Consider the following 16,905-nt stretch of genomic DNA (forward strand, 5'->3'; position numbering starts at 1 on the left):
GCCCCGGGACAGATCTCTGGGCGTGCCTTTGCGGGCTCCGGGCCTCGCGCCTGCGCAGCTGGGTGGTGATGGGCGGGCGGCGGGTCCCGGTCCGCTGGCTAGCGCTGTGGGCTGAGGGCCATGGTGGGTCAGCCTTAGCTCGGCCCGGCCTGGGTCCTGAGCTGGAAGGGGAGGCAGTGGGTGGCGGACAGGGAGACTGGGCCTAATCTGGCTGATTGAGAAGCTGGCAGGAGGCAGGTAAGAGTAAAGGCGCGGTTCTTGCTTCCCATCCGAGTCCCGGTGTCCAGGCCTTTAAGTTAAGTTCCTGATCTCTCTACGACCTGCCCTGCGTGGATGCGTCCTCCTAGGTCCGAACGCATTTTCAGCCCCAACTCGCCCATTTCATGAGTTTGAAGACTCAGATCCAGGTTTGCTTTGTACAACAAAGTGTCGAAGTTGGTTCGAGACAGCCCAAGCTTAAGCCGATTTTTTTTTTTTTTTTGGACCTGAGCCCATCATAGATGGACCCTGCTGCACCTGGAGACACAACCTTTTTCTAGTTTTGTAGAACGACAGTTTCTTCTCTTGCAGGCAGATACTCTATAGAGTGTGAGCTCCTTAACTATGAATGAGCAGCTTGACGTTAGCATAGCATTCCTTTTGCTTTTTTTTCCCTTTTAGCATGTTAGCCGGGAAAGAAGCCTTCATTAATAGAATATTGTGCTTTATTGATATCTGACATCAGCTTGAGGTGGCAAAGGTTCCGGGAGCAGCAGCTTTTTCCGGATGAAATTTGCCATGACTTTGATCTCACTTTCATCTATTGGCTCTGGAGTTTATTGCTCTCTCCCCTTCCCTCCCTGTCAGCCAGGCTTCTTTGAGATACAGATGGTGATTTAGGGGAGTGCTCTTGCCTGCTAATCTCTAATCTGGTGGCAGATGGCCACTGTGGCCTGTGGGTCCTACTGAGAGGTGGCAGTACTTGGAGTGTGGAGAAATTATGCTGGCTTTATTCCTCCTCCGTGCATTCAGGTCATTCGTGCCTTCCCGCCACATTTAGATGTAAATACGACTTTGCTTTTTCTCTGTTTCCTGAGGGAAAACTTTTTCACTTGTGGCCCATTTAATACGTCTTTTTCTAGCCTCGTCATTATCCTGATATCCCATTAGGCTGAGGGGAGAGGGTCCTGGTCTCACTCTGTTCACTCAGAGTTGATAGGCACCACAAGCTTTCCATTTTACGGGTTTGATTTCCGGTTTGATTTGTCCTCTAGGTTATTGATCTCTAGAGCTATGATTCTAATACTGGTTTTATTTCTTTGTTAATCAGAAAGGATGAGCGCAGCAAATACTTGGGTGTTATCACATTGGTGAGAGTGTCTTTGCTGGCTCCTGTACAGCTGCCAGCCTTTCCTGTTCTGCATCTCTCCAGGTCATTCATTCAACAAGTATTTATTGAATACTTCTACAAGCCAGGTATTAAGATGTTTATAAGCATTTGATTTAAACCTTGGGCATATGTGTGTATATGTATGTATGTATGTACACGCATACATTTGTATGTATAAGAATTTAAGGTTTAGAGAAGAAGGTTCCAGGACTACTTATGGAAAGATTTGAACCCTAAATAGGGTATACATAGATGAGAATTGGTCAATCGAGCCTTAAAGTAGGCATTTCACACAGAACTCAAGGATGGAGAAGGTGATTGACAGTCGGATTCTTTATAAAGATACATTCTCGTGTATCTCATGCTGGTCTCAGACTGGCTGTGAAGCCAAGGATCATTTTTATCTAATCCGCTTGTCTCCAGATGTACACACATGCCCAGTTTTGAGGATCTTTATTTATTTTTTTTTAGGTGGGATAACACACTATGTTTTAGATAGAACTGATTGTCCTGGAAACTCACTCTGTAGACCAGGCTGGCCTCTGCCTCTGAATGCTGATATTAAAGGCGTGTGCCTCAATCTTTCTTTTTTTTTTTTTTTTTCTAAGATTTATTTATTATTATATGTAAGTACACTGTAGCTGTCTTCAGACACACCAGAAGAGGGAGTCAGATCTTGTTACGGATGGTTGTGAGCCACCATGTGGTTGCTGGGATTTGAACTCTGGACCTTCGGAAGAGCAGTCGGGTGCTCTTACCCACTGAGCCATCTCACCAGCCCCTCAATCTTTCTTTTCAACAGTTCCTTTTAATTCTTTCAGCTTCATAGGAAGTGATGGGAAAGGCCGGTCTCTTACCCTGTGAAGTGGCTATTGGTCTTTTCCCCATTACGCTTCAGTTTTCTTGCAGGCTTTTTTTTTTTTTTTTTTGCATCTTTTTATCTCACCTTGGGGTTTCCAAGATTGTGGAAGGAGATCATTAATGATTTTTGCAAAACTTTTTAAAGTGGGGTTGAGCCAGGGTGCAAGGAGAGTACTTTACTCCAGTTACTGAACTGAAACCCATCTCCACAGCAGAGTAGCTGCATCCAGTTTCTGCTGGGTCATGAGCTGCCTGTTAAATAAGTCAGTGAGGTTGCTGAAGGCAAAGCAGTATTCCTTATCCATCCATCATTAAAACAGATTATTTTTACGAAGCTAATGAGACTATCATGGAAAGTCTGTTGGTGTCTCTGTGTCCACAGTTGTATTCATTGCCTGGGCAGTCAGTGTCTGGGAATTTTGGGGCCAAGACTATCAACCACAGAAATGCTACTTAAACAGAGAAGACCTGGAAAAGCTCCCAAGAGGGCAGGTCCCTCCCACTACTGTCTCATACTCTGAATACTTGAAGTTAACTTGGTTGCTATATCCCAAGGATAAGACTGGGAGTGAAATTGGAGACAAAGTATCTTATGTCATGCAAGTGGTGGTTGACTGTTCTTATAGCTCACAGCCATCTGAAAGTTTCAAGGGATCCTCTGGCTATGGCACTAGGCACAAGCATGGTACTGTTGCAGCAAGTTTGATCACATTGTGAATCCCAAGATTATGTTATTTATTTACTGAAAAACTGTCTAGTTGTGGTGTGGCTCAGATTTTTTTTTTTTTTTAAATATTTATTTATTTATTATATGTAAGTACACTGTAGTTGTCTTCAGATACACCAGAAGAGGGAATCAGATCTCATTACGGGTGGTTGTGAGCCACCATGTGGTTGCTGGGATTTGAACTTCGGACCTTCGGAAGAGCAGTCGGGTGCTCTTACCCACTGAGCCATCTCACCAGCCCCGGTGTGGCTCAGATTTAGCACACACTTTTAATCCCTCTGGCTGGAATACAGACACTTGCTTAGTTCACACCTTTAATCCCAAACAATGAAGGTAAAGTTAGTTTGTAGAAGGAAGCACCCATGTTTGAAAGTGATGTCTAACTGAGTGGCAGACAAAGTGATGAATCAGAGAAAGATTTTGACAGGATAGGATATGCCTAAGTCTCATGAGAAGAGAGAGGAAAGGAAAGATGTGTAAGAGAGCAGTGCAGAGAGAGGAAAGAGGCAGTTTTATTGAGACAGTTTTACAGAGACAGGTTGCAGAGAGAGAACAAGCCAGAGAATGAGAAGGAGCCAGAAGATTAGAACATACTGCCAAAGTTAGTATGAAGCCACGCATAGTAATTTAGGAGAAGCTGAGAGTGTTTTGAGGCAGAACAGCTGAGATGAACCAGAATCAGCGATAAGTCTCAGGCTGAAAACCTTCTAGGCCGAGATTAGATTGTATGGAGGCTAGGAGCTTCTAGGACTGGGCCTAGGTTAGCAGATGGAGGGGAGACAACAACTAATTCAGGCCAATAAAAGATACTTTTAATATGGTCCACTTACATGCAGTTGTAAAGAAATACATGGAGAGCGACAGGGGAAGAGATACCCGATACTCATGTCTGGCCTCCACATGTGTCCTTCACACACAGAAAAGAACTCCGACTTAAAGCTGTTTCTCTTTACTGTGGCCCTTCAAGTGTAAATTACCTGGGATTTCCTGCATAATCATGTAGTATAATGTAAATATGACCTTCATTCCCTACATCCTGTAATATGGTTGGAATAATGACACTGGAAATCCTATAGAAAAGTGACCTTTTCTATTTTCATAGCTGATGACTGGCCTAATTGAAAAGTGCTCTAACTTGATGATTTGGGGTCTTCTCACTGTTGGAGTAGGGTGAGGTATGACTCAGGCTGGATCCTTATATTAGTATACTCTCCTAGGAGCCATGCGAGGCCAGCGAAGTCTGCTGTTGGGGCCAGCCCGCCTCTGCCTGCGCCTCCTTTTGCTCCTGGGCTACCGGCGTCGATGCCCACCTCTGCTCCGGGGCCTGGTACAGCGCTGGCGTTATGGCAAGGTTTGCCTGCGCTCCCTGCTCTACAATTCCTTTGGAGGCAGTGACACTGCCGTTGATGCTGCCTTTGAGCCTGTCTACTGGCTGGTGGACAATGTGATCCGCTGGTTTGGAGTGGTAAGTGCTGGTGCTCTAAGAGCCAGGAAAGAGGATGTTTTATGGGGAGAGGGTACGTTTCTGATAGGCTTACACTGAGCTTTGGAGGCATCTTACAAAGCTCTGGAAGTTTCTGGGTCTTCCTGGGTATTGCTCCCTAATGGCCTTTCCTTGACCTCACTGGTGTTGGCAGGTGTTTGTGGTGCTGGTGATCGTGCTGACCGGGTCCATCGTGGCCATTGCTTATCTGTGTGTCCTGCCCCTCATCCTCCGAACCTACTCGGTACCACGGCTCTGCTGGCATTTCTTCTATAGTCACTGGAATCTGATCCTCATCGTCTTCCATTACTACCAGGCCATCACCACTCCTCCTGGATACCCACCCCAGGTGGGACCCCACAGGGCATGGGGAGGAGCAGAGCTGCCTGCTGTGCTAGCCAGTCCCATATATGGGAGGGAGAATGATTTGGGATCTTTGGAGGCAGAAATCTTCTCCTACTATTGTGGTCAAAATGTTCTTCTCAATGTGCACAGGGCAGGAATGACATTGCTACTGTCTCCATCTGTAAGAAGTGCATTTATCCCAAGCCAGCCCGAACACACCACTGCAGCATCTGTAATAGGTGGGTCTCAGCTTTGCTCTGAACCTCATTTGAGGGCAAACCGGCCCTGGAGTTAGTTAATTGTGTATCAAAGTATCTGTTAAGATGTAGCACTGTGCATCCCATCTGCTGACACTTAGTCTTCAGCATGGTCTATGAGTGAGCCACTACTGTCACTTGTACAGACTGAGGCCCGGAGATGTTTCCTTGTCAGTAGCCAATAAACGACAGAACTGTGTTTGAAGGAAGGCCTGGCTGTCTTCAAAGTCTGTGCCCTTTCCACCTCAGCAGGATGCTGGTCCTAGTAGGAAAGGATTGTCACTGACATCTCAAGATCCTTGGCCACCGTAACAGAGCCTGTGTCCCTCCCTCACAGGTGTGTGCTGAAGATGGATCATCACTGCCGTATCCTTTTGTTCTCTTCAGCCAAGACCTTCTGTTTTACCCTCAGAGCACTGCACGGGGTTCATAGTCATGAGCTCCATACTTTCTCACTAGCATCAATCAATCCAGAGAGTACTGGCTCATGAGAAGTTAGGCATTGGGGAGCCGGGGGGCTTACCATTTTTTGGGAGGAGCAGAATGTTTACAGGCTTTCTAGAATGGATTTTTGTAGGAGAAAGGAATTTTCTGGCATGTCTCTTGTGGAGAATCAAAAGGTGTTTGGGCATCTGTGGCTGAAGGTGCCAGCCAGAACTGTGGGTCCCATTTTGACTTTCTTTTTTTTTTTTTTTTTTTTAGATTTATTTATTTATTATATGTAAGTTACACTGTAGCTGTCTTCAGACACTCCAGAAGAGGGCGTCAGATCTTGTTACAGATGGTTGTGAGCCACCATGTGGTTGCTGGGATTTGAACTCCGGACCTTTGGAAGAGCAGTTGGGTGCTCTTACTCACTGAGCCATCTCACCAGCCCCCCATTTTGACTTTCTATGCAGATGGCTAACCTGAGTTAGGTTGAATATTTGCAGGTGGTTAAGATTTCCTGGTGGCATCTAGAAGCCCTGAAAAGCTTAGACAATTTTTACCTTAACCTTGGGAAACTGTCTTCTATTTCCTTGCCTTTATGCTGATGCCTTTGGGTGATGTCTTGAACTAAGGATGAGCTGTAGGGGCTTGGACAACCCCAAATTATATTTGATCTTGTCCTTAATCATTCCTCCACCAGCCTGGCTAAACAACTGTGTGGGCCACTATAACCATCGCTACTTCTTCTCTTTCTGCTTTTTCATGACTCTGGGCTGTGTCTACTGTAGCTATGGAAGTTGGGACCTTTTCCGGGAGGCTTATGCTGCCATTGAGGTGAGCCCATGGCTAGGAAAAGACTAAGTCAAACATAGCACAAACCTTTTCCCAAGGAGTTACTGGATAGCCCCTTGTCTTAGAGGCTTGAGAGTATAACCCGCACTGTTTTCATCCCCTTAGAAAATGAAACAGCTTGACAAGAACAAACTACAGGCGATTGCCAACCAGGTGGGCAGTCTCCACTCCACTGCCTCCTGCTGCTCAGGCCTGAGGGTTAAGAGTTATGTAATCAACTGGGTCTGCTCTTTTAGGAACGTAGGGGTCAGAGGTTTCTAAGGAAGCTTTCAAGGGTAGATTAAGTAGCCTGAGGGCAAGCTGAAAGTCTTGAGTAATCTATGCCAATCATCATTTCTTTGGGTTGAGCTTGGACTCTGCCTTTATGGGGGCCTGAGCAGCAAGGGGTCTATGTTAGTCTGTGTAATGGGGTTCCAGGGGACAGATACCAGGCTGGTCTGGCAGCTTTGGGATCACCCTGTTCATTTTAGGAACCCCTTATCCTGTGCACTTCTTGGACATTTATATTGCACTTCTGTTGCTTTCTCAGAGTCTTGCTTCCCCCCTCCCCATTAGTCCAAGCCAGGTATAGATCTACCTCTTGTGGGTGTAGCCACATAGTGAAGGATGTGGCTAGAGATTGGAGTGGTCTCCCCTGGAGTCCCATTACTGCTGGCAAGCTACAGATTCAGTTAGTTCCTTCTGTGCTTGGCTGTCTACCCACTGTCTGTCCATGTGATGGTGCCACTGGGCTTGGTCCCCCATTTGCCTGCTGGTCTCATTTCCTCTGTGGCTTTAATCCCCACTTTTATCTGCCTGGTTTTATATTAATTCCTGCCCGTAGGTGCTTGGGGTTCTGGTGACAGTTGCTGGGACTAGCACAGCACGGGGGCCAGGCTTTGCTGTTTTCTTTTTGTAGACGTACCACCAGACTCCACCACCTACCTTCTCCTTTCGAGAAAGGATAACTCACAAGAGTCTTGTCTACCTCTGGTTCCTGTGCAGGTATTTAACTCAGTTTTAATAGTCCCCCATCGTCCCCCTCCTCCTCCTGGGTTCTCGTTATAGCCTTGGCTGTCCTGGAACTAGCTCTGTACACCAGGCTGGACTTGAATTCCTAGAGATCTGACTGCTTCTGCCTCTTGAGTTCGGGGAGTAAGGGCGTATGCCATCATTGCCTGGCTCCATTTGGTAATTTTAAGGGAGGGCAGCATTAAGAAAACCCTTTTTAGATGCCATTGTCCTGGTCTGAGGCTGGCAAAGAATGCTTTTCTTATATATTTTTGGGGCAGAGAACAATGGAATGTGGCTATAAGTACCAATGGTACAATCATGCTTGTTATGGGACAAGGTTTAAGTAAAGCTCCTGTTTTATTGATCACAAAAGAACATAGCTCTATTTACTGAGAAGGGAAATCAGAAACTTAGAGGAATAAATGGATTTGTTCTGTAGTGCACAGCTAGGAGTTGCAGAGTTGGAATATGAATTTCTGACAACCAAGTACAACCCCTTATGCTTGTATGAGCCTTCACTATCTTCTGAGCATGGACATTTTAAGAAAGTCTACATTTTTCTCAGTGGTAGACTTATTTTCCCATCTTCCTTTCCATTACCACTTTTCTCCAGCCTACTTTAATAAATCTCTACTTTAAAACGTAGAATATGTGCTCACCTAGGCCCTATATGAGATCAGGAAAATGAAGCAGAGAGGCTATGAGCCAGTCATAACCACAAGTTTGACTCCTGTCTTCCAGCTTCTAAGTTCTATCAATTTTGCATCTTAGTTCTGTGGCCCTGGCCCTGGGTGCCCTAACCATGTGGCATGCTGTTCTCATCAGTCGGGGTGAGACTAGCATCGAAAGGCATATCAACAAGAAGGAGAGGCGCCGGTTACAGGCCAAGGGCAGGGTGAGTGGGGAAGGGACTGGGTGAGCAAGTGGGGAAGTGATTGTATGTCTAATAAACAGACCACTGTCAGGGCTGACTTAGACAAGTTTCTAGTTTTTTGTTTTATTTTAAAGCTGGGTCCTATTATGTAGCTCTGGCTGGCCTGGAATGCCTAGTGCTGGGGTCAAAGGCATGTATCAACCACAACCAGCCAACAGGTGTCTTAAAAGCTAGACTTTGCTTACAGGAATTCCATCATCTCCAAGATGAGGAGGAGATTAAGTTGAAGAGTAGCAATGTATTTTTCTTGTCTCTAGGTGTTTAGGAATCCTTACAACTATGGCTGCTTGGACAACTGGAAGGTGTTCCTAGGTGTGGACACAGGAAGGTAAGTACAGACAGAGCGGGGCCGTGCAACAGAACCGTGATGGGGAGGTGGTCCACACCCAGGAGAGAGACTGTAATTGAGCTGAAGCTAAAGCTAGTGCTGTGCATTAAACTCCCACAACAGGGAAAGCGGCCTGTCCACAGCAGGGAAAGTGGTCTGTCCACAGAAGCAGAGACTGCTTAGTGCCACCGGAGTCTGCCATTAGGTTTTACCCTCAGGTGACCAGCTTTTTGTTATACATTTGGAATAACTACCATTTTATTTGACCCATTGGGGCCTGAAGCTAAAACTTTTTTTTTTTTTTTAGGGGGTTCTTGTGTTCAAGACAGGGTTTCTCTGTATAGCCCTGGCTGTCCTGGAATTCACTCTATAGACCAGGCTGGCCTTGAACTCAGAAATCCGCCTGCCTCTGCCTCCCAAGTGCTGGGATTACAGGTGTGTGCCACCACTGCCCGGCAAGACGAGTTTCAATTCTGGTTTTGTTTTGTTTTTCGAGACAGGGTTTCTCTGTGTAGCCCTGGCTGTCCTGGAATTCACTTTGTAGACCAGGCTGGCCTCAAATTCAGAAATCCACCTGCCTCTGCCTCCTGAGGGCTGGGATTAAAGGTGTGCACCACCATAAAGAAAATAATTGTACAAGTATTTTTTCTGTGTACATGTATGCACATCGTGTGCATCTGGTACCTGAGTCGGGAGAGGGCACTGGATGGATCCCTTAGGACTGGAGATGGTTACAACTTGCCATATGGGCATTAGGAATCAAAACTGGGTCCTCTGTAGGAGTAACCAGTACTCAACTGCTGAGCCATCTCTCCAGCCCCTAAAACTGTGGTTTAAAAGGTATGTCTTCTCAAGACAACTAGAGAAGAGCTTGTGGTTAGGCACTGTATGTGGAGTTCAAGCCAACTGTGAGAGACTGAGGTAACTTACACATGACAGAGGCCCTACAGCAATGTGTGAGACTAGCTCTGTCCAGTCCAAGAGGAACCCATTTTCTAAACTGCAGATTACTAGGCCTGGCATGATTACGTACATCTGTAATCCCATCAGTTGGAAGGCACAGGCAGAGGATCAGGAGTTTGATGGCTTTGCCTCTCCTCACCCTATGTCCACCCTGACGGTTACTGAGGGTAGCAGTCAGATGAATCTGTGTCAGTCCTTCCTTCCTCTTTGCCCCATCGTCACCACATTCCCACCTCTACTGTGCTTGCAATCTCTTAAAAGATTGTGGCTGGTAATGGCAGCCCACGCCTGGAATCCCAGCACTTCAAGACCAACCCTATTGTGAAACAAAAATAAGTGACTTAAGTTGAGAATACAATTTAGAGCATTTATGAACTGTTCTTAAGCTCTGTCTCCCCACTTTCTAGGCTTTTTGTGCTGAAACATAAATTAAAACTTTTCTTTAAAAAAGTGCTTAAGATGCCCTCAGAGCCCCAGAGGATACAGTTCTGACAGAATCAGATAGAGATGAGAACTCTGTCTTTTTGTTTGATGTATGCTTGCTGCAGGGAAAATGGGAAGGACAACCAAGAACTGAGAATTAAAGAGATTTTCCCCCATCATTCCTCACAGGCATTGGCTGACCCGGGTGCTGTTACCTTCTAGTCACCTGCCCCATGGGAATGGGATGAGCTGGGACCCTCCTCCCTGGGTGACTGCTCACTCAGCCTCTGTGATGGCCGTGTAAGCCACAACTTGAACACTATTTGATGTTTATTGTCTCTCAAGAGCTTCCAAGGGCAGCTTTTCCTGGAATCCATGACCATGAAGAGCCATCAGGCTTGCCTTAGAGTACTACACAGGGACAATCAAGACCAATCTTCTGCCACCTAAAAACAAGATGCAGTGTGGAGAAACTCAAGGATTGAAGTCCCTTTACTCAGGCAAATAAGTTTTAGCTCCAGCCGAGCTCTAGGTCACAGCACTGGGGCTAGACACCATCTCTTTCTTTCACTTTGGGAAAAGATCCATCAGGTATGTTGAAACTCTGGCTTCTCAACGGGACAAAGACAGTAAGCCTATTGCCAAGGTCACTGCCATTTCTCACGTGCTACAGAGGGAGCGAAAATAAAGGCATTTGATTTGTAAAAAGATATGTAGCTTCTCTGTGCCTCGGTGCTGTACTGAAGAACTGGGAGCTCTCGGTGTGTGCTTCTCTAGCATCTGTAGAATAAGGCAGTACACGTGAGTGTGCCCATTACAAAGAAGGCTTTATTCTCTGGCAGGTGAACTCATGTAACACCAACCCCAGTTCTCGAGGTCACACTCCACTGCACTGACCCTTCAGCAGCACAGCTTCCTATTCCTGACAGACACGGGAGAGCCCCAACATCCAAGGTCTTTTCCTCAAATACAAGTCTCAGTCTCTTCAACAATCCATTAGAAGTCATGGCTCTTTAAGAGTTTTGCACAGCCATGCAGGAGGCCCAGCATTTGTACTGCATCCATGGGAAGGCAGACCAGTAGTCTTGCCTTGTGGGATGGCTCAATAGTTAGTACTTGCAGGTTAGATTGTCAGGAGGGTTTAGGCCAGGACCAAGGGCTCAGCTCCCCGGGCTCCCAAGTAGGAACCTGTAGACATGAAGAATGTTACACACTATTCTGAGGTTCTCCTTGGTCCCGCCATTCCCTTCAGCCAACAGCTTACCATTCTCCCCTCGCTGACACTGCTTCCTTTCGCACAAGTCTCTTCTTGTCGTCCAGAGGCTTGGCTAAGGCTCGGATGACCTGAGATTTGTATGGCAGTAGCTGTGAAGTCAGAGACATTATCTTACTCTTGCTGCTGAGCAACAGGAAATGATGCTTCCCACAGCATGCAGCTTGCATTCTGATGGAAGTAAAATGTGTCCTATTTTAAAGAATTGTTTATTTTATGCGTATGCCTGGTGTCATGAGGCCAGATAAGGGCATTGGATTCCCTAGGAAGGACATTACAGTTGACTGTATACTGCTAGGTATGTGGGTGCTAGGAATCAAACCTGGGTCTTGCTGAAGAGCAGCCAGTGTTCCCAAGCAATGGGCCATCTTTCCAGTCCCATTGTCCTTATTTGGTGTTTGAATGTAGGATGACCAATGTTATGAGGTGGTCAGAATTTACTAGATCCATTCTGTACTCAGGGGAGGGGGTGGTAGCATATCTATGCTTATCTATGTGTACCATGTATGCAATTCCTGTCTTACCACACTCAGTTGGTGGCTAATCTCACTTGAAAGCAAAAAAGTATTCAACCAGGTATGGCAATGTACATGAGTCAGGCCAGCATGGAGAACAGTGATTACCCTGTCTCAAACAAGCACTTCTGACTCTTTAGAGACTTACCACAGAAGTGGGGAGGCGAGTGAGAGCGTGCATACACTGCAGAGCAGCAATCCGGACAGCCTGGAACACAAATGAGGTCAGGGGAGACAAAAGGAGAAAGGTACTGAAGGGTGTGCTGGGCTCAACGCACCATTGAGTAACTGGAGCTGAGGTTCAGGAATTTTGTAACCAGAGTGTCAACATGAAGACTCATGATTTGAGGTGCTTCCAGTAGTAGGGGTTGGAGACAGCTCAGAGTGGAAAGCTGGACCACAGAGTCAGGGCAGGATAATGCTTCCAGCAGCAAGGAAAGAAGCTAAGGAACAACAGAAAATAGGATGCACGTTATGGTCTTGGATCTCCCTCTACCAGCTGTAGCCATGGGAACAGCCCTCTCCTTTGCTGAGGGTGTCTGCAGGACTTACTGTGGGCAGCTCTGGTAAAAGCACAGGCTTGGGCAGCCTGTTGAGTACGTGAGACAGACCCTTCAGATAGTTTGGCTTCACATCTGGGGATAGAAATAAAAAAAGAAAATGTGTGGGAGACAAACTGGGGTTAGACATTCAGTTTGAGAATTCAATCTCTAACTCAAATGAGTAGGTACATCAGCTTACATAGTAAGATGTGATGACTGAAGCCTATTCAGCATTCAGGAGGCTGAGGCAAGGGGCTTCAAAGCCAGTCTAAGTTAGACAGTGAGAGATCTGCCTAAGAGAAGGGTTGGGGCTAGGGAAGATAGGTCAGGTGGGAAAGTACTTTCTGAGAAACACGAGTTTTAGTCCCATTGACCCATAGGTACTATAAGTGCTGCAGTGCAGCCGAGTGGAGACAGAGCACCTGGCTTGCTGGCTAGCTGATCTTGCCAAAGCAGCACGTTTGAGGTTCCCTGGGAAATCCTGTTTCAAAAAAATGAAGTAGAAGCACTGGCAAGATAACTCCTTAGGTAAAGCATTTATGACCTAGCTCAATCCCTGGAACCCATTTGGTACAACTAACTTGGTTAGCTGTTCTTTGACCTCCAGGTATACATATCTTTGTGCATGTACACACATACCACACACACATACACATGGAGAACAATGGAAGAACATGCTATCAGGCCATCAAACTGGATCAGCAGGTCAGTGGGTAAAGGCACCTGCTGTTAAGCCTGATTAGCATTCAATCATTGGAAGCTACATGGTGGAAGGAGAGACTTCCACAGACATATTGTGGCAAGCAATTAATACATAAAAAATGTAATAGGGCTGGAGAGATGGTTCAGTGGTTAAGAGCATCGACTGCTCTTCCAGAGGTCCTGAGTTCAACTCCAAGCAACCACACAGTGGCTCTGTTAAAGTATTAGATGTTGACTTTTGGCTCCCACACAAACATGTCTGTGTCTGTCTCTCTCTCTCTTTCTCTCTCACACATACACACACACACACACACACACACACACACACACACACACACACACACACAAATAGCTCAGATGTACTCATCAGGGAAAAGTGGGATTTAGTACAGCTCTGTAGGCATAGACCACAATATAGCATCTGGGTCCTAAATTACTGTAGAGGCTTATGGCCAAGAGTAGAGGTCCATATATTTGGAGATCAGCTTTCACCTTGGGGAGCGGCATGGAAACCTTGGACCAAAGCAGGCACATTGTCTGTGAAGAACCGCTGGCGGAACATGATCCGAACATCAGCATGGCCGGCACGAGTCAACACATCAGTGCAGTCAGACATGAGCAGAGAGAAGCCATCAGCTGCTGCACAGCCAAGTTCTGGATCACTGAGGAGGCCCATGAGCTAGTGAAAAACCAAACAAACCAACCAGCCTTTTAAGTGTGCTAGAAAGAAAAATCTCAAACAGCAAAGAGGATGAAAGCCTTGTAAGAATAAGAGACCAGGGGCTGAAGAGGTGGATCAGTGGTTGAGTGCACTTGCTGTTCATCCAGAGAACTTGCGTTAAGTTTCCAGAACCACATGGTAGCTTACACCCACCCATAACTCCAGTTCCAGGGGATCCAATGTCCTCTGCCCTCCTCGGGCAGCAGGGATGCATATGGCACATCCTATATACAATGGCCACATGTGCAAAACATAAACATTTTATGTATGTTTGTATGTACGTACGTATGTATGTACGTATGTACGTATGTATGTATCAATCAATCGAGACAGGGCTTCTCTATGTAGCTCTGGCAGTCCTGGAACTCTTGAGGTAAACCAGGCTGGCGTCAAACTCAGAGATCTGCTTATCTCTGCCTGAGTGCTGGGACTGAAAAGCATGATGCACCACACCCAACAAAGTTTAAATCTTTAAAACAGTAAGAGGTAAATAGGATCCAAGGCAAGTTCTCTTTTAGATTCAAGTTATGTGTTAGAAACTTACCCGGGTGGTCAGGCAGGCACTGAGAGGATGGTATCTGAGGACTAGAGCCTTGGTTACCTGTAATCACCGAAAAGAGCAATCAAACTCCAGAAGCCAGAGGCACTCATACACACTCCTTCTACATGTGGCTCGGGGCTTTGGTGGCTTGGATGAGATGTCTGTCTCTGGTAAGTCTGGCATTTGAGGACCTAGGAGGTCTGGCCTTGCTGGAAGGAAGAATGTCACTGGGGGTAGGTTTTGAGGTTTCAAAAGATTTAAGTCATTCCCAGACTCTCTCTGCCTCCTGATTTTGGATCAAGATGTGAGCTCTCAGCTGTTTCTGCTGTCATGCCTTTGCTCTGCCATCACTGCCTGACTCCCTGAGACAAGTTTAAACCCAATTAGATGCTTTCTTTTTAAGCTATTTTAGTCATGGTATTTTAACCCAACAATAGGAAAGTAACTACTACAGGGGTAAATAGGAATATATTTTTTAAAATCTGACACACTTATCTGAGTCTAGCCAACATCTATGCTACCTCCTTACCCAGAGCAGCAGTGTGAAAGCCTGATCACGGGAGGATTCAGAGGCCAGGCCCGCCTCCACTGTGCCCACAGCGAGCTGGAGGAACTCCTCCAACTGCTGCCCTAGAAAGACGAAGGAGGACATAGTGGTCTGTAGGTTGTTCTTTAAGGACAAAGGATGTAAATCGACCTGGTGCTGAGGACATACGAAGCTATTAGAAAAGGACAACCAAAATGGCAGAATGCCAGCAGGACAGACTGGCAGAGTGCAGTACTCAACACAGGGTGCTGGCCCCTGAGAGCTGTCTACTCCAATAAAGACTCACTCTGTGGAGGCTGGAGAGAGAGCTCAGCACTTGAGAGTACTAGGTGCTCTTGCAGAAGACTGCGGTTTGGCTCCAGAACCCACATGGCAGTTCACAACCATACACAACTCCAGTTCCCAGGGATCCAATGCCCTCCTTTGGCTCCTAAGGACACCAGGCACCCATGTGGTACATATAACAGGTAAGTTCTCATATACAAAAGATAAGCATCTTTTAAAAATATTTCTATGATCTTTAAGTATGTGTATACAAGTGTCTGTGCAGCTATGTATACTGAGTGCAGGCGCTCCTGGAATCCAGAGGGTGGCCATCATATTCTGGAACTAGACTTTTTTTAATATGAATTTATTTATTTATTTATTTATTATATGTAAGTACACTGTAGCTGTCTTCAGACACACCAGAAGAGGGAGTCAGATCTCATTACGGATGATTGTGAGCCACCATGTGGTTGCTGGGATTTGAACTCAGGACCTTTGGAAGAGCAGTCAGGTGCTCTTACCTGCTGAGCCATCTCACCAGCCCCTGGAACTAGACTTACAAGCAGTTGTGAGTGTTCAGACGTGTCTACTGGGAATTGCTCTATGAGCACAGTACATACACCTAACCCCTGAGCCATCTCTTTAGCTCCCACTTCCCCACATTCTTGATAGCAGCATGATGGAACGAGATGGCAGGAGTGACTTGAATCTCCTCCTCCTTCTTGAATCTCCTCCCTCTTGGACCCTGAAATGCTCTGCTAAACTCTAGTCTCTGATAAGACTGTCTGAGGACAGTGGGTGAAGATTAGTCATTATGAGACCCTTTAAGGAGAACAAGGACTAAATTTGTAGATTTCATCACTCGGTGGCCAGAGGAGGCTCGTGACCCAGCCTAGCCCAGCCCAGCCCAGCCTAGCCCAGCCCAGCCCAGCCCAGCCCAGCCCAGCCAGGTACCTGGAGGCTGCTTGTTGAGGAGCCCTGCAAAGCACTTAGTGGCGGCAGTGGAGGAGAAAGGACAGCTGTGGCCACAGCTCTGCTTCAAAAGCTCCCGCATGAGTCGGTTCAGCTGAGGGATTTCCACCTACAGAAAACCTGGCCATGTAATGGACCCAGAAGACACTTGAACTCTAAGAAATACTCAATAGAAAGCAACATCAGAGTTCAGTATGGAAAAGAACTTTTTTAAGTGGGGAAGCAAAAGACAGCTTAGCCTGTGAACTAAGCCCAGAGGTCATCTTAGTCCAAGAGTCTTAGCCGTGCTCACTTACATTTCGTGGCAGGGAGCAGACAAAAGCCGTAAGTAGTGCAACCAGCCGCCTCTGCCCAGAGGAGCCATCCTAGAAAGGAAGGAAGAGCCCCTTTGAGCCTGCCCACCAGCAGAAGGCATGTAAGTCCATATGACCACCACAGAATAGTCCGAAAAATGAAGTCTAAAGGATATAGACTCTAGGCTCACACATCAGAGATATTAGATTATTACCTGGAACGGCTGGAACTGGTCAGGGAAGCTGTTTTCAGGTAGAAAGGAAGTGTTGCCATCTAAGAAGAGGGGCACGATGCATGTGACGCTCTGGGCAGCTAGTCTGGAGACAGAGTACCAGGTGTCATCAAGCAGTTAGGGTATGTACACATTTGTGTGCAGGTGCCATGGTTGTCACATATTAATATGTTAATTTGGTACAAAAAAAATGTCTATTCTAGACCCTGATGGTATAGAAATGAACCAGACTGATCAAAGCTGATTAAGACTCTGGGCCTATAATCTTGTTAGGAATTCAATGCATACTTTTAAACAGTCCACCGGTGAGCCTAGGACTGAAAAGTTAGCTCAGT

The 16,905-nt window shown here is 46.4% G+C and overlaps 2 protein-coding genes across 27 annotated transcripts in view; one reads left to right on the forward strand and one right to left on the reverse strand.

Moving 5' to 3' along the window:
- The first annotated feature begins 16 nt into the window (after window positions 1-16).
- Window positions 17-10,676, forward strand: Zdhhc16 (zinc finger, DHHC domain containing 16). 11 transcript variants are annotated; one of them, XM_017318300.2, is made up of 13 exons: window positions 31-237; window positions 1,310-1,455; window positions 4,175-4,422; window positions 4,595-4,789; window positions 4,936-5,024; window positions 5,380-5,408; window positions 6,172-6,305; window positions 6,429-6,476; window positions 7,222-7,307; window positions 8,088-8,211; window positions 8,508-8,578; window positions 8,702-8,796; window positions 8,886-10,147. In XM_017318300.2, exons 3-12 carry the CDS (start codon window positions 4,180-4,182, stop codon window positions 8,781-8,783), a joined length of 1,101 nt encoding a protein of 366 aa, XP_017173789.1. In that variant the 5' UTR covers window positions 31-237; window positions 1,310-1,455; window positions 4,175-4,179; the 3' UTR covers window positions 8,784-8,796; window positions 8,886-10,147. The 11 variants fall into 11 exon arrangements, with proteins under 11 accessions (NP_001347605.1, NP_001347608.1, NP_076229.2 ...); NM_001360676.1 differs by lacking the exons at window positions 8,702-8,796; window positions 8,886-10,147 and adding an exon at window positions 10,154-10,675 and having other exon boundaries at window positions 17-237; XM_006527406.3 differs by lacking the exons at window positions 8,702-8,796; window positions 8,886-10,147 and adding an exon at window positions 10,154-10,676 and having other exon boundaries at window positions 30-237; window positions 5,292-5,408.
- The window catches only part of Mms19 (MMS19 cytosolic iron-sulfur assembly component), a 37,458-nt gene continuing 30,831 nt past the window's right edge, over window positions 10,279-16,905 (reverse strand). For 6 of the 16 annotated variants that reach the window (XM_011247350.3, XM_030251082.1, XM_030251078.1 and 3 more), the window contains 11 exons: window positions 16,553-16,655; window positions 16,341-16,409; window positions 16,027-16,153; window positions 14,788-14,888; window positions 14,262-14,318; window positions 13,489-13,675; window positions 12,305-12,387; window positions 12,031-12,195; window positions 11,901-11,960; window positions 11,229-11,329; window positions 10,441-11,152 (listed from right to left, as the gene is read on the reverse strand). In XM_011247350.3, coding sequence (XP_011245652.1) covers window positions 11,125-11,152; window positions 11,229-11,329; window positions 11,901-11,960; window positions 12,031-12,195; window positions 12,305-12,387; window positions 13,489-13,675; window positions 14,262-14,318; window positions 14,788-14,888; window positions 16,027-16,153; window positions 16,341-16,409; window positions 16,553-16,655 — 1,081 coding nt within the window. In that variant the 3' untranslated portion in view covers window positions 10,441-11,124. Of the gene's footprint in view, window positions 11,153-11,228; window positions 11,330-11,900; window positions 11,961-12,030; window positions 12,196-12,304; window positions 12,776-13,488; window positions 13,676-14,261; window positions 14,468-14,787; window positions 14,889-16,026; window positions 16,165-16,340; window positions 16,410-16,552; window positions 16,656-16,905 lie in introns of those variants that run through there. The other 10 variants (XR_001782619.2, XR_001782618.2, NR_164197.1 and 7 more) reach the window with 7 other exon arrangements.

This window comes from Mus musculus, chromosome 19 (assembly GCF_000001635.26).
Source record: "Mus musculus strain C57BL/6J chromosome 19, GRCm38.p6 C57BL/6J".
Lineage (NCBI taxonomy): Eukaryota > Metazoa > Chordata > Mammalia > Rodentia > Muridae > Mus > Mus musculus.

Coding starts and splice junctions, on each gene's coding strand:
- Zdhhc16 (NM_001360676.1), top strand. CDS start 4,180: ATGCGAGGCCAGCGAAGTCTGCTGTTGGGGCCAGCCCGCCTCTGCCTG. Junction 4,790..4,935: donor CTCCTGGATACCCACCCCAG/GTGGGACCCCAC, acceptor CAATGTGCACAG/GGCAGGAATGACATTGCTAC. Junction 6,477..7,221: donor TACAGGCGATTGCCAACCAG/GTGGGCAGTCTC, acceptor TTCTTTTTGTAG/ACGTACCACCAGACTCCACC.